Source organism: Oryctolagus cuniculus, chromosome 4 (assembly GCF_051225735.1).
Source record: "Oryctolagus cuniculus isolate XC-2025 breed Fujian yellow rabbit chromosome 4, ASM5122573v1, whole genome shotgun sequence".
Taxonomy (NCBI): domain Eukaryota; kingdom Metazoa; phylum Chordata; class Mammalia; order Lagomorpha; family Leporidae; genus Oryctolagus; species Oryctolagus cuniculus.
In genome coordinates, this window is record NC_142870.1 from 20323154 (window position 1) to 20336469 (window position 13316).

Genomic DNA, 13316 nt, shown 5'->3' on the forward strand with positions numbered 1-13316 from the left:
TTTGCTCTATGATAGATGCTGTGATTAAAACAAGGCTCAGGCACTTCCATAGCATTATATACATCACGTGTGGTGATGGAGATACTGATCTACACTCAGTATGACCACTAAGACTTATTGTCATTCATACCACCAGTCATTCAGTAAACTTTCATTGAGAATCTGCTGTGTCCCAGGCCTATTGTCAGATGCTGAACATCATTTTGAGTGAGCGAAAATAGACATCATCTTATCTTTGTGGTCATTGTAATTTAGTTGGATCATTTAATTTAGACCCTGTAGTTTGACTACTTTTATGATAGATGTGTACTTGCAAAGCATTTAATCAGGGTTAGAGTTGCATTCTGAATTAATTGGCTTATATGTGAATTTGTGTTAATCATTAAAAATTGGTAACAGCAGTATTTAACTTGTAGAGTCATTTCTTGGAAGTAAGAAGTGGTTTGGGGGTACGACAGAAAACCAATCTGGGTTGGGCATTCAGCAAAGGGGTTTAGTTGCCGCTTGGGACACTTGCATCCCATATTGAAATGCCTGGTTTGAGTTCTAATTCCATTAATGATTCCAGCATCCTGCTGATGGGTACCCTGGGGGCAGTAGGTAATGGTTAAGTAGTTAGGTTCCTCCCACCCATGTAGAACAGTCAAGTGGAATTCCAGGTTCCTGTGTTGGGCCTAGTACAGCCTTGGCTGCTGTGGGCAGTTGGGGAGTAAAGTCTCTCTGCCTTTCAAATAAAATAAAATTAATTAATGGAAAAAAACTAATCTGGAACAAATTTATGTTTGCATATATTACTGTATTTTCCATTTTCTTCTAAGTTGTGTGTATGTCTAAACTATATCCATTATGCTCCTCTATTTTTTTTTTTATAAAGATTTATTGATGAGGACTGGCTTTGTGGCAGTGCTGGAATCCCACATGGGTGCTGGCTCAAGTCCTGGCTGTTCCACTTCCAATCCAGTTCCCTGCATATGTGCCTGCAAAAGCAGAAAAGAAGATGGCCCAAATGCCTGGGCCCCTGTGTTGAAGTTGATTTCTTCTGAGAGGAGGAGTGTGGTGGGGGCAAGAGGCATGGAGTCACCACACAGACCCCGGGAATCTGGTGAAAGCAGGCCTGAGGCGAGCAGGCACATTAGGCACATCAGTTGCTACAGCTGCTTATATAGCCAAGGCAGCCAATCCGGTCAAGGGGCGGTCTCTGCCCTAACCAATCATAGTCTGTTGCCAGGCCATTTCCAAAGCCATCCAATCACAGCCTGTTGCCAGTCAGGCTCTGTTGCCAGGCAGTTTCTGGCCTGCTGTCAGTCAGGCTCTGTTGTCCTGTGGTTTCCGGAGCCATCCAATCATGGCCTGTTGCCAGGCAGTTTCTGTTGTCAGCGGCCATCTTGGCATGACCTTCTCACCTCAGCAGCCATCTTGGCATGACCTTTTCACCTCAGTGGCCATCTTGGCATGACCTTTTCACCTTCTCATTCCACCATACCCGTGAACCCATCTGGGAGATCTGGATGAAGCTCCTGGTTCCTGGCTTCGGATCTGCCCAGATCTGCCCAGCTCTAGCTGTTGTGGCCATTTGGGAAATGAAAGAGCTACAGAGGGAGGGAGAGACAGAGAGAAACATCTTCTATCCATTGGGTTATTCCCTAGCTAGCTGTTAATTGCCAGAGCTGGGCCAGTCTGTAGCCAGAAGCTAAGAGCTTCATCTGGGTCTCCCAAGTGGGTGGCAGGGGCCCAAATACTTGGGCCGTCTTTTGCTGGGAACTAGATGGAAAGTGGAGCATCCAGGACACAAACTGGTGCCCATATAGTGATGGCTTTACCTGCTACTTTACCCTCTGGCCTCCATGATGCTGCTGTATTTAAGTGTAACTCTTAGAAAATTGTGTAATTAATAATTGATAAATTAATGTAAAACTATTTAGCCTTAATGATTTTAGTAAATGGTTTCAGTAATTTTATTAGTAATCAATACTTTGATTTTTTGTTTTGAAGATTTGATTTATTTGTTTGAGAGGCAGAGCCACAGAGAGAGGGAAAGACAGAGAGAGAGGTCTTCCATCTGCTGGTTCATTCCCCAAATGGCCGCGATGGCCAGAACTGGCCTAATCCAAAGCCAGGAGCTTATTCAGGGTCTCCCACCTGGGTTCAGGGGCCCAAGTGCTTGGGACACCTTCCACTGCCTTCCCAGGCCACAGCAGAGAACTGAATTGGAAGAGGAGTAGCCAAGACTCAAACAGGCAGAGACTTAGCCTACTACGGCGGCCCCATTTTTTTTTTGTTATTGGTTGTAGATGTAATATGGAATACTCTTTTCTCTCAGAAGGTAATCTGTAGAATCTTGCCCTAACAGTTTTATTTCTTAAGATAGCACTTAAACATGTAGCTTTTCACTTAGAGTTTTGGTAGATTGAGATAATTAATCTATTTTAAATTCCTAGATTTGAGTGAGTGGTACTGCAGGAAGTCCATTCTGGCTCTTGTGGATGGACAGCCTTGGGACATGTATAAGCCTTTGACCAAGTCCTGTGAAATTGAATTTCTTACTTTCAAAGACCGTGACCCAGGAGAAGTGAATAAGGTATTTCTGCTTCTACATACTCATTGCACTCCGCCCCCCATTCTTTCCTTTTTCTTTTTATTAAAACCTATCTTCTCTGAAGTGAAAGGTAGCCCAAAGTAAAGTGTTATACCGTACCAGTCAATGTTTTACTTGTTAGATTAGGCATTTTCATAGTCTAAAAAAGTACCAGTGGCATCCGTTTTTCTGTGTTTTGAATTGAGAAAATTATTTAACATGTCTTTTACTTTCCTATCTTTGTTCAGCTTGCGTATGTTGATAATTTTCTGTATTGTACATGATTCAATTCCCAGTGCTGTTCAAATTCAGCTTTTGACCATCTTTTCTAGATGATTTCAATAATCTTTTCTTGAATTAAAACAATTATTTATGTATTTCACTTGAGAGGCAAGGAATGAGAGATAAGAGACCTCCTATCTGTTGCTTCACTTCCCAAATACTGAGAGCCCAAGTTCTCAGTCTAGCTCTCTGTCTTGGGTTACAGGGACCTGTGTGAGCCATCACCTACTGTTTCCCCTGGTGCTCATTAGCAGGAAACTAGAATCAGGAGTGGAGCTGAGACTCCAACTCAGGCTCTCTGATCCAGGATGCTGTTATCCCAAATGGCACCTTAATCGCTGCCTCAAGTGCCCGGAATCCTGTTTGTCTTTTGTGATTCAGTTGTAATGGCGTCTGCTCTGTGGAACCTTTTTGTCAGAATGAGTCCCTCTTTCAGGTCTTGCAACATGTGCCTAGTATCTTTAGACATTTGTAACAGAAACTGTTACAGATTTTCAGCTGTGTGAAATAAAGACCATGCCTTTTTTTTTTGGGTCTGGTCTTTGAATTATATACAGCAAGTGTTTGGCAAATATTTGTTGAAAGTGAAAAATAAGAAAATGATAGCCATGACAATAGTAATAGCTAACATTGAGTATTTGTTATGTATCAGGCATAGTTCTAGGCATTTTCTGGTGTTGACTCTGTTAGTCCTTATAAAACCCCCACAAGTTAAGTGCTGCTTTCCTCATTGCCGGAAGAATAAACTGAGGCAAGGGAAGGTTCAGTGCTTGACCAAGTTTATTGCCTTACGAAGTGGTGGGGCCCAGGTTTGAACCTCTGTGTTCAGCAGCCATTTAAGACCATTTAAGTAGGGTAGGTGCCGAAGTGCATTTTGCTATTTGCCTCCAAAACTTGCGTCTGCACTTATTTTTACTGTATGTTTTATGGTTGCATAGAATATATTCTGAATCAGTCTCCACCATACATGACCACATGTCCCAGTGTTGTAGTCTTAAGATGTGGAGAACATATGGAAGTCAAGAGTAATTTTTAAAAGTTGAGTTTCTGTCTGATTTTTAAATTATGTAAACAAGTATATTTTAATGTTTATTGCACTTCATCAGAAGTTTATTAGTGAGTTAACATTATCCTGGGTAAACAATAAAGTTACTATCAGATCTTAATACTGTCTCATTGGTAACCATTAAAGTGCTTGATGTCTCACACGGAAACATTGGTCACAGCTGAGGCTTCATTCTTCCCTGGGTTTTTGCTTGGTAAAGGTAACATCATGGCCTAATGGTAACTCTTGTCACGTCCTGAAGATGGACAGATATTTGACAGAGATTTCCAGATCAAATGTTGAATGACATTTTAACACCCTAGAACCTTTTCTGTCTCTCAGTACGCATTGTGTTTGTGTGCTCATTTCCCTAGGCTTATTGGCGATCTTGTGCCATGATGATGGGCTGCGTAATAGAGAGGGCATTCAAAGATGAGTATGTGGTCAGCCTGGTGGGAGCTCCGGAAGTTCCTGGTAATGTTCACATCTGAATGTTAACGCTTTTGTGATCCTTGGATATTTGGTACCTGTTTTTGATGATGTACAGAGGTTCATCTAACAAAAACCACTGTCATTTATTGTGGGTAACAATCTGTTTTATTGTGATGAAGTACAAATTAGTCTTTGGAGGTCAGTAATTAATGTAATAGGATTTTTGGAAAGTTTCTCTTGAATACGGACTTCACAGAGTTACACTGTCTCAGTGTTTATTTCGTACTACTTTAAACCTTTATTCCCAAATTAAATGTGTGGAGGAGAAGGAAGTGGGAATATAAATAAGTTCACTGCTGGAGACAGCTGTGTGGAGGTGGTGGGATTTCGCCGGAAATGACCATGATTCTGGAAAGTGACACAGTTTTGGGTAGGTGGAAGGATGTCGATGATTTGTACGTTTGTGGAAACTAGGATTTTGAAGCAAACACTATTTATAGCAGGATTGTGTATGATTTTCTTTCTTTTTTTTCTTTTACAAAAAGAAGTACATGCACCAAAAATAATTGAAAGAAGCTCAAGAGATGATTCTAAGAACAAAACACAAAAATGAAGATATTTAGGAGATACTATAAAAAAGTTCAACATTTCATGTCCTTTTAGTCATTCTTCTACTTAATAAATATCTTGTTTTAGAATTCTTATATCTAGTAACTATTTGAAATCTCTGTAGTGATAGTATTGCTAAAGAAAACTTGAATGTTTGTAAAATATTGGTGATTTCAAGTTAACAAAACATACGTTAGTTTTTTGAGTGGGAAACTTTGATAGAATTGGAACAGGCAGCTGGGATAGTGGCAGGAGTTTCATAATTTGTAGAGATGGGAGAGCTGGCTAACCCTCTGTTTGATGGTGTAAATATCTAATTGTTGAATATTAGTAACTTTCTGTCCCAATTGATTTGACTTTGCTTTTTACTGTGGTTGGATTTACAGTGATCGCGGGAGCCTTCTGCTATGATGTCGTCTTGGATAAGAAACTTGATGAGTGGATGCCAACAAAAGTGAGTATACTCTCTGGAGCAGTGATGTCAGTGTCTGTTGGTCTCTGTTGGAGTGATCCTTGCGTTAGTGCTGTGGAAGGGCATTGCACATTAAGATCATTTCCCAGAATCTCAGTCTCTCCTCTTCCCCCCGTTCTCCTCTCTCTCAACCTCTCTGGTTGTTTTTTCCGTATATTCAAGACATAGCCTTATGAATGAGGGTATTCACGGTAGAATGATTTGTTATCTTAAAGCTTTATGTCCTGCCTGAGAATGCTTGAAGTGCTATGTCTTCTTTATGATAGTGGTTTTCAAGAGTACAGAATTTAAAATGTAGAACCTTTAGTTATCTTTGTTGTGGGGAGGCAGAGTGCCATACTTGTTTGGATCTCCAGAGTACAATTTGAAAACCACCATCCTAAGCCATTTTAGATTGTTGCTTATTGTGAGATCCCTGTGTACACATGGTCACATTGCAAACAGGAGTGAATTAAAGAATCAGGCTTTGACAAACCTAGCCCAAGTAGCAGCAAACTGAACAGTAACAAACTAAGCTCTGTGTGACTCGTTGGCTTCATAATAAGGGAGGGACTTGGTTAGTAAGAGGGCCCAGCTAATAAGTATGCTCTAGAACAGGTGCTCAGTCAGTGGGGGTCCTAGTATTTACTAAAGCTCAAGCCTGGAGACTTAGTTATGGGAACGGGCAAATGTCTAATTCTTAATTAAACAAAACTATATGTAATATAGTTTGAGAGTCTGGAGATTAGCCAAGGGAGGCATACCATTTTATCAGTTCCACTATGTACAATTTTTTATATCTTAGTAGCTCTGAAAATAGATGTAGCTGGCCGGCGCCGTGGCTCACTAGGCTAATCCTCCGCCTTGCGGCGCCGGAACACCGGGTTCTAGTCCCGGTTGGGGCACCGGATTCTGTCCTGGTTGCCCCTCTTCCAGGCCAGCTCTCTGCTGTGGCCAGGGAGTGCAGTGGAGGATGGCCCAAGTGCTTGGGCCCTGCACCCCATGGGAGACCAGGAGAAGTACCTGGCTCCTGCCATCGGATCAGCGTGGTGCACCGGCCACAGCGCACCTGCCGGTGGTGGCCATTGGAGGGTGAACCAACGGCAAAAGGAAGACCTTTCTCTCTGTCTCTCTCTCTCTCTCACTGTCCACTCTGCCTGTAAAAAAAAAAAAAAAAAAAAAAAAAAATAGATGTAGCTTAGAATAGATGGCATCTAACAGTTATAGTGTTTTTTACTTAGTGATTGAAATTGTTTTTTTGTGATCTGTGTGTTCTTGTCAATGTGGCTGCTTTTTTGGGAATGTGCCCAAGTTTAATCAGTCTTCATTGGAGAAAGTTAAATAAAAACTAATGGATCAAGATTTAAGTCTGTCATTGAAACTTACTGCCTTTTGTTTTCATTTTTAAATGAAATTAATATTTCATTTAAATTTCTTAAAAAAAACCAAATGTACTGGCTGATTACAGGCTCAGGGGTTTTGGTGGATAGTTTAGAGGAACTAGGGAAGAGTGAGGGGTTGAAGGAATGGTTATTTTTAACCATCAACATGAATTATTTTATATAATAAATCAGGCCTTTAAGAATGGAGAGAAGTCGTTTCATGAAAAACACCCTGATAGGAAGTCTATGGAAAAAATTTTATTGTAGAATTATTTTGTATAGTCATGCTTGATCTTTTCCATATTAGTAGTGATTCATGATATGAGAGTTCAAATACAGTTTTTATTAAAAAGCTTGTAAACTTAGTTAATGTGTTGTTAATCAGTCATTTTAATTGTGTAAAATTGACATTTTAATTAAAAATTTAAAATACTGGTCATATACCGTATTTCATACAGGGCCAGTGATGACATTTTTAGTGAAATTTTCTGCAGTATGAAAACAGTATTTTTACCCATGCATTTAAGAAACAAATTTGATTCATAGCATTAACATTTTTATGTATTGCTATTTATTAGCATTTCTACTTACTGCATCAGAGCTTTAAAAAACATTTATTTGGCCATATTATCTAGATGAAATATTTGCTAAAATTTCTTTATAGTAATACAGGCTAATCGCCTGTTTTATAATTTGTAGAGTTGGAAGAATGTTTATCGTCTAAATAATTATTGAAAATTGATAATTTCTGTAACATTTGGTTTTGCTTTTTGTTTCACTTGGGATTCATCATTCTAAGTGTACAGTTTTATCTACCGATGGAGAGATGCTTTTGAGTAAATTATTATTAAAGGTTAACATTTTAATTTTTAAGGAGAACCTACGTTCCTTCACAAAAGATGTTCATGCTTTAATTTATAAAGACCTTCCATTTGAAACTCTAGAAGTTGAAGCAAAAGTTGCATTAGAAATATTTCAACATAACAAGTAAGTATTGGATTTCTTCAGAGTAAAGATCCTCAAGTTGTTGTTAATGATAATTCAACTCATAGGAAAAGCAAATTATTTATGTTTTTGATTAGCATGTATTTTAACATATATATGGAGTGAACTGACCAAATCAGGGAATTAGCATTTCCATTTTCTTATCTTTTCTTTGGAGGCTACCAGCTCCTCCCTTCCTGTTCCTCATGTAATATGTTGTTCATTATTGTGAACTAGAGTCACAGTGAACTTACTACTTCTCTCTGTGTTCTGTTACCCATGATCTAGCCTTTCTCTGTGATCTGTCCCTCAACTTTTCCCAACCTCTGATAATTGCTATTCTAAATTCAGACATGTGTTTGTCTTTCTGTTTCTAGCTTGTTTCACTGAGCACAATGACCCCAGTTCCATCCATTTTGCCGGAAATATTGGGATTTCATTGTTTTTGTTGTTGAATTTTACTGTTTTTTAAAATATTTTTATTTATTTGAAAGGCAGAGTTATAGAGAGAGGAGGAGAGAGAGAGAGAGAATGAGAGGGAGAGAGCTATCTGAGAGTCATCTGCTGGTTCATTCCCCAAATAGCTGAAATTGCCAGAGCTGGGCCAGGCCGAAGCCGGGAGCCTGGCTTCCAATCTCCCACGTGGGTGCAGGGGCCCAAGCACTTGAGCCATCCTCTTCTGCTTTCCCAGGTGCATTAACAGGGAGCTGGATTGGAAGTGGAGCAATGGGGTCTTGAACAATTGCCCATTTTGGATGCTGACATTATAGGTAGAGGCTTAGCCTGCTGTGCCACGATGCTGGCCCCTGGATTTTGCTTTGAATGTACATGTGACAGCACTTCAATTTCTACTCTACGATCTCATTTTCTGCCCCCCATTGACTTTTGTTCCTCTCATTGTTAATTTCATGGAGGAAAGTGTTCCTTGCTCCCCTTGGTAATTTTCTCACTTTGGTTTCTTTCTTCCTTTAGCCAACCCTTTTCTTTCTGTCAGCATAGTGATACATTTCCCTTTTCTTTCCACTGTGGAGTGATGACATTTGTTAAACAACTGAATTATTTTGTGTACTTGGCAGCCTTCCCCGGCCGTCCCTTCAGTCTTTACATGAAAAGGATAAGATTGAGAATGTAGCTGAAAAGGATAAGATGAGAAAGTAAGCCATTTGGAAGGGTGCAGACAGCTGAACTATAATGTTTACACAGCAGGGCTTCATCTTCTGCGTGTGAATTAGCCATTTGATGGGTTTTCTTTGTCACATTTTAAATCCTGCCTGGCTTCTCAATTCCCTTGCTCTCTGAGAGATCTTCCAGTTTGCATTTTTCTACTACTTATGAGAAGATAAAGTCAGTGCTAATATTAATCCAATAGAAAATAATTAGAAAGGAAAATCTGTGCTGCCAAAAAATAACATGGGTACTGTAGACGGATGTAAGAATCTGCACCTGCACGTTGTTAAGGATTATTTTAGGTCTATAGGAATGGAATCACAAACTAATATGAGTGGTTTATCATAGATATATTCTTGGATTAGTTCATGAGTGTCTCCTGAACCCATGTTCTTGCTTGACATTTCTCAGAGTGACATCTCGTAATATTCTAGAAGACTAATTAATATGCTGACAAGCTGTGTTCAGTTGAATTTGGAGAACAGTGGCATAGGACATTTACTAGTTATACTCTAGGATCTCTAAAGTGGATATAGAGAACAGTATTTTTCCAATGTGTTGATCCACGGAAACCTTTTCTTGACGCATTCTTATCATATCCTGGAATGAATGTACTTAGAAATGAGTAGTAATATCCAGTTTTAATTAGAGTACAAATGGTACTGTAGAACCAAGCTAGTGTTTATAGCATTGATTCTATAAGAAAATTCCTTAGATTATTTTTGTGGAACAGCACCCCAAATTAGTTGGAGGTGTTGCTATAGAACCCCCAAACCTGGGTCCACTTGCCCGACATGCAGAAAGCCAATCACTGACATTGGAGTGGTGGAAGAAAATAGATATTTATTGCAAAGCACAGAGCAAGGAGCCAGGCAGCTATAGCCGAATTCCCAGGCTCCCTGAGGAGTTAGGGGTGAAGGTTCTTTTTTTTTTTTTCTTTTAGATTTATTTATTTATTTTGAAAGAGTTAGAAAAAGTGAGTGCTTCCATCTGCTGGCCCACTCCCCAGGTGGCAGCAATGGCCAAGGCTGGGCCAGGAGCTAGGACCTTCATCCAAGTCTCCCATGTGGGTGGCAGGAGCCCAAGAGCTTGGGCCATCTCCCGCTGCTCTTTTCAGGCCATTAACTGGGAGTTGGATTGCAAATGGACCGTCCAGGACTCAAGCTGGTGCCCATGTGGGATGCTGGTGTTGCAGGCAGCAGCTTTACCCACTGTGCCACAACACAGGTCCTGAGGTGAAGGTTCTTAGAGATGGGAATTGTGGCTGAGAGGGGCAAGTTCAGCTTGTGTCTGGATTTCTGGTTGATCAGTGGTACTTGTGATCTTCCTTTGGTTGGTTGATGATATTAGTTCTTTAAGGAATTTGCGATGACCAGATGGACTTCAGTTCATCTTGGGGATGGAGATGGGGATTACATATAGGTGGTAGTTACTTTCAGACCTGGAATTTCCCTGCCAGGACCTGGAATTCCTCTAAACAAACCCCTTCAGACAGTACTGGCCAGCAGGGTTTTGTCTATTAGAGAAACTGCTTCATGAGTCTGGTGATTAGAACTTTTTGGGGGGCAGGGAGCATTGTGGCATAGCGGGTAAATCCACCACTGGCATCTTGCATGGACTACGGTTCAATTACTAGCTGTTCCACTACCAATCCAGCGCCCTGCTAATGTGTCTGGGAAAGTGGCCGAGAATGACCGAAGTGCTTGGGCCCCTGCACCCACGTGAACACCCAGAAGAAGCTCCTGACTCGTGGCTTTGGCCTGTACCGGCTCTGATCCTTGCGACCATTTGGGGAGTGAACCAATGGATGGAAGATTTCTTTTTCTTTCTGACTCTCTCTCTAACTCTCTAAGTGTTTCAAAAAAGAAAAAAAATACATAAAACCTTGGGATAGCTATGTCTCTCCCTCAATTCAGTGAATTCGTTTTGATAAAGGACAGACAAGGACACCTTGGGCTAAGGGAGACAGACAAGAAGCTGGGTCCTGCTGTTACATTATAGGGGTTTGGACTCCTTATCAGAATATATCAGATCAACTCCTGTGCCAAAGATCTGTTGTATCTGCTGTCCAATAAAAATGTAATAGGAACCATCTGTATAATGTTAATTTTTTTGGTAGCTGCATTAAAAAGTAACATTTCAGGGCTTGTGCCGTGGCACACTAGGTTAATCCTCCGCCTGTGGCACCGGCATCTTGTGTGGGCACTGGTTCCAGTCCTGGCTGGTCCTCTTCCAATCCAGCTCTCTGCTATGGCATTGGAAAGCAGTGGAGGATGGCCCAAGTGCTTGGGCCCCTGTACCCGCATGGGAGACTGGGAAGAAGCACCTGGCTCCTGGGTTTGGATTGGCACCATTGTGCCATTTGGGGAGTGAACCAACGGAAGGAAGACCTTTCTCTCTGTCTCTCCCTCTCACTGTCTGTAACTCTACCTCAAATAAATAAACAACATCTTTTTAAACAAAAAGTAACATTTCAAGTTAATTTTAATAATTTTTAAACAATATATCTAAAATGTTATTTCAACATAGGATGAATATTAGAATGTATAAATATGATATTTTATATTTTTCTTCATACTAAGCTTTCCAAATCTGGTATTCTATTCATATGCTCCATAGCTATGTTACTGGGCAGTAATCTTCCATTCCATGTATTTTGAGATTTCCCTTTCCCCCACTTACCTGTCAAAGTCTGAGAAGGGCTTCAAGGACCTTGGTAACTTGGTTGAGTGTGTGTGATGGGGAAGGAAAGATAGCTTGGGGGCAAGGTTGAGAAGAGTTGAGTTGAGTCTTTGAAAGTGGTTTAGTGAGGCCTGCAATGTGGCATGGTGGGCTAAGCCTCTGCCTGTGGTGCTAGCATCCCATATGGGCACTGGTTCGAGTCCCAGCTGCTCTTCTCCTGACCCAGCTCTCTGCTGTGGCCTGAGAAAGCAGTGGAGGATGGCCCAAGTGCTTGGGCCCTTGTACCCATGTTGGGGACCTGGAGGAAGCTCCTGGCTCTTGGCTTCAGATGGGCTCAGCTCTGGCTGTGGTGGCCATTTGGGGAGTGAGCCAGTGGATGGAGGACCTCCCTCTGTCTCTCCTTCTACCTCTCTATATAACTCTACCTCTCAAGTAAATAAATAAAATCTTAAAAGAAACAAAGTAGTTTAGTGATTGGGCTTTTCTGCAGATGGAATGTAGGAACTTTTAATGTCTTTGCCCATTGCAGGGACAGAAGTATCTCTTAGAGGTTAGGAGGTACAGGTATTCAAGGAAATTGACTCCCTCAGTATGGGTTAAGGGACACTGGCAGAAGGCATATGACGGTGGATGGTTTTGTATAAACCAGTGGTTCCCAACCTTGCTAAATCATTAATTGTGCACACTTAATATTTGCTTAGCACAAATCTGTTTAGACAAAGCTCTTAATAGTAAGTGCTGGGCCGGCGCCGTGGCTCAATAAGCTAATCCTCCACCTTGCGGCGCCGGCACACCGGGTTCTAGTCCCGGTCAGGGCGCCGGATTCTGTCCCGGTTGCCCCTCTTCCAGGCCAGCTCTCTGCTATGGCCAGGGAGTGCAGTGGAGGATGGCCCAGGTGCTTGGGCCCTGCACCCCATGGGAGACCAGGAAAAGCACCTGGATCCTGGCTCCTGCCATAGGATCAGCGCGGTGCGCCGGCTGCAGCGGCGGCCATTGGAGGGTGAACCAACGGCAAAGGAAGACCTTTCTCTCTGTCTCTCTCTCTCACTGTCCACTCTGCCTGTCAAAAAATAAAATAAAAAAAAAAAAAAAAAATAGTAAGTGCTAAAGTTCTGATTAGAAGCCAGGTGGTACAATTCCTTCTGTGCTTTTAGCTCTTCTGACAGACTTGGGTAGAAATGAGAGAACTTTAGGCAGGAGACTTGACAGGACCTGGCAATGAATTGGTTGTAAGGGATATGGTGGTAGGAGGAAGAATCAGGGAAATCTTCCAGGTTTCTCATTCAGATACATGGATGAATGGTGATCTCATACTAAGATAGGAAATTCAGGAGGAAGAACAAGTCTGGGTGGGAAAAAGAGTAACTTGTTCAGTTTGGAAAACTGGGGTTTAACGTGCATGTGGAATATCTTGGTGGGTGTCCTAAAGGGTCTTGGGTATATAGTTTTGGGGTTCAGAAGAGGTAGGTGGGTTAGAAGCAGAGATGTGGAAGATATAATTGCGTACATGGTAACTAAGCTTGCAAATCAAGGAGCTAGTCTAGGTAGGGGGCTTAGAGTGACAAGAGAGTCTGAGACAGAATGCTTGAAGGGCAGAGAAAGGCAAGAATAGTTAGAGAGCAGTAGGGACTGCCACTGTAGCCATGGAAAGAGTACTTTAGAAGAGGAAGCGAAGGAGCACAGAAAAGTGTCCTTAGGTTGGCACCC

General features: G+C 41.5%; 1 protein-coding gene across 11 annotated transcripts in view; it reads left to right on the top strand.

The window, feature by feature from the left end:
* The window catches only part of MRPL39 (mitochondrial ribosomal protein L39), a 72345-nt gene that overhangs the window by 35512 nt on the left and 23517 nt on the right, over nucleotides 1-13316 (top strand). For 8 of the 11 annotated variants that reach the window (XM_089330624.1, XM_089330620.1, XM_008267147.5 and 5 more), the window contains exons 3-6: nucleotides 2439-2578; nucleotides 4277-4376; nucleotides 5330-5397; nucleotides 7651-7763. In XM_089330624.1, the coding sequence (XP_089186750.1) occupies nucleotides 2439-2578; nucleotides 4277-4376; nucleotides 5330-5397; nucleotides 7651-7763 (421 nt within the window). The remainder of the gene's footprint in view (nucleotides 1-2438; nucleotides 2579-4276; nucleotides 4377-5329; nucleotides 5398-7650; nucleotides 7764-13316) is intronic. The other 3 variants (XM_089330627.1, XM_089330626.1, XM_089330625.1) reach the window with 1 other exon arrangement.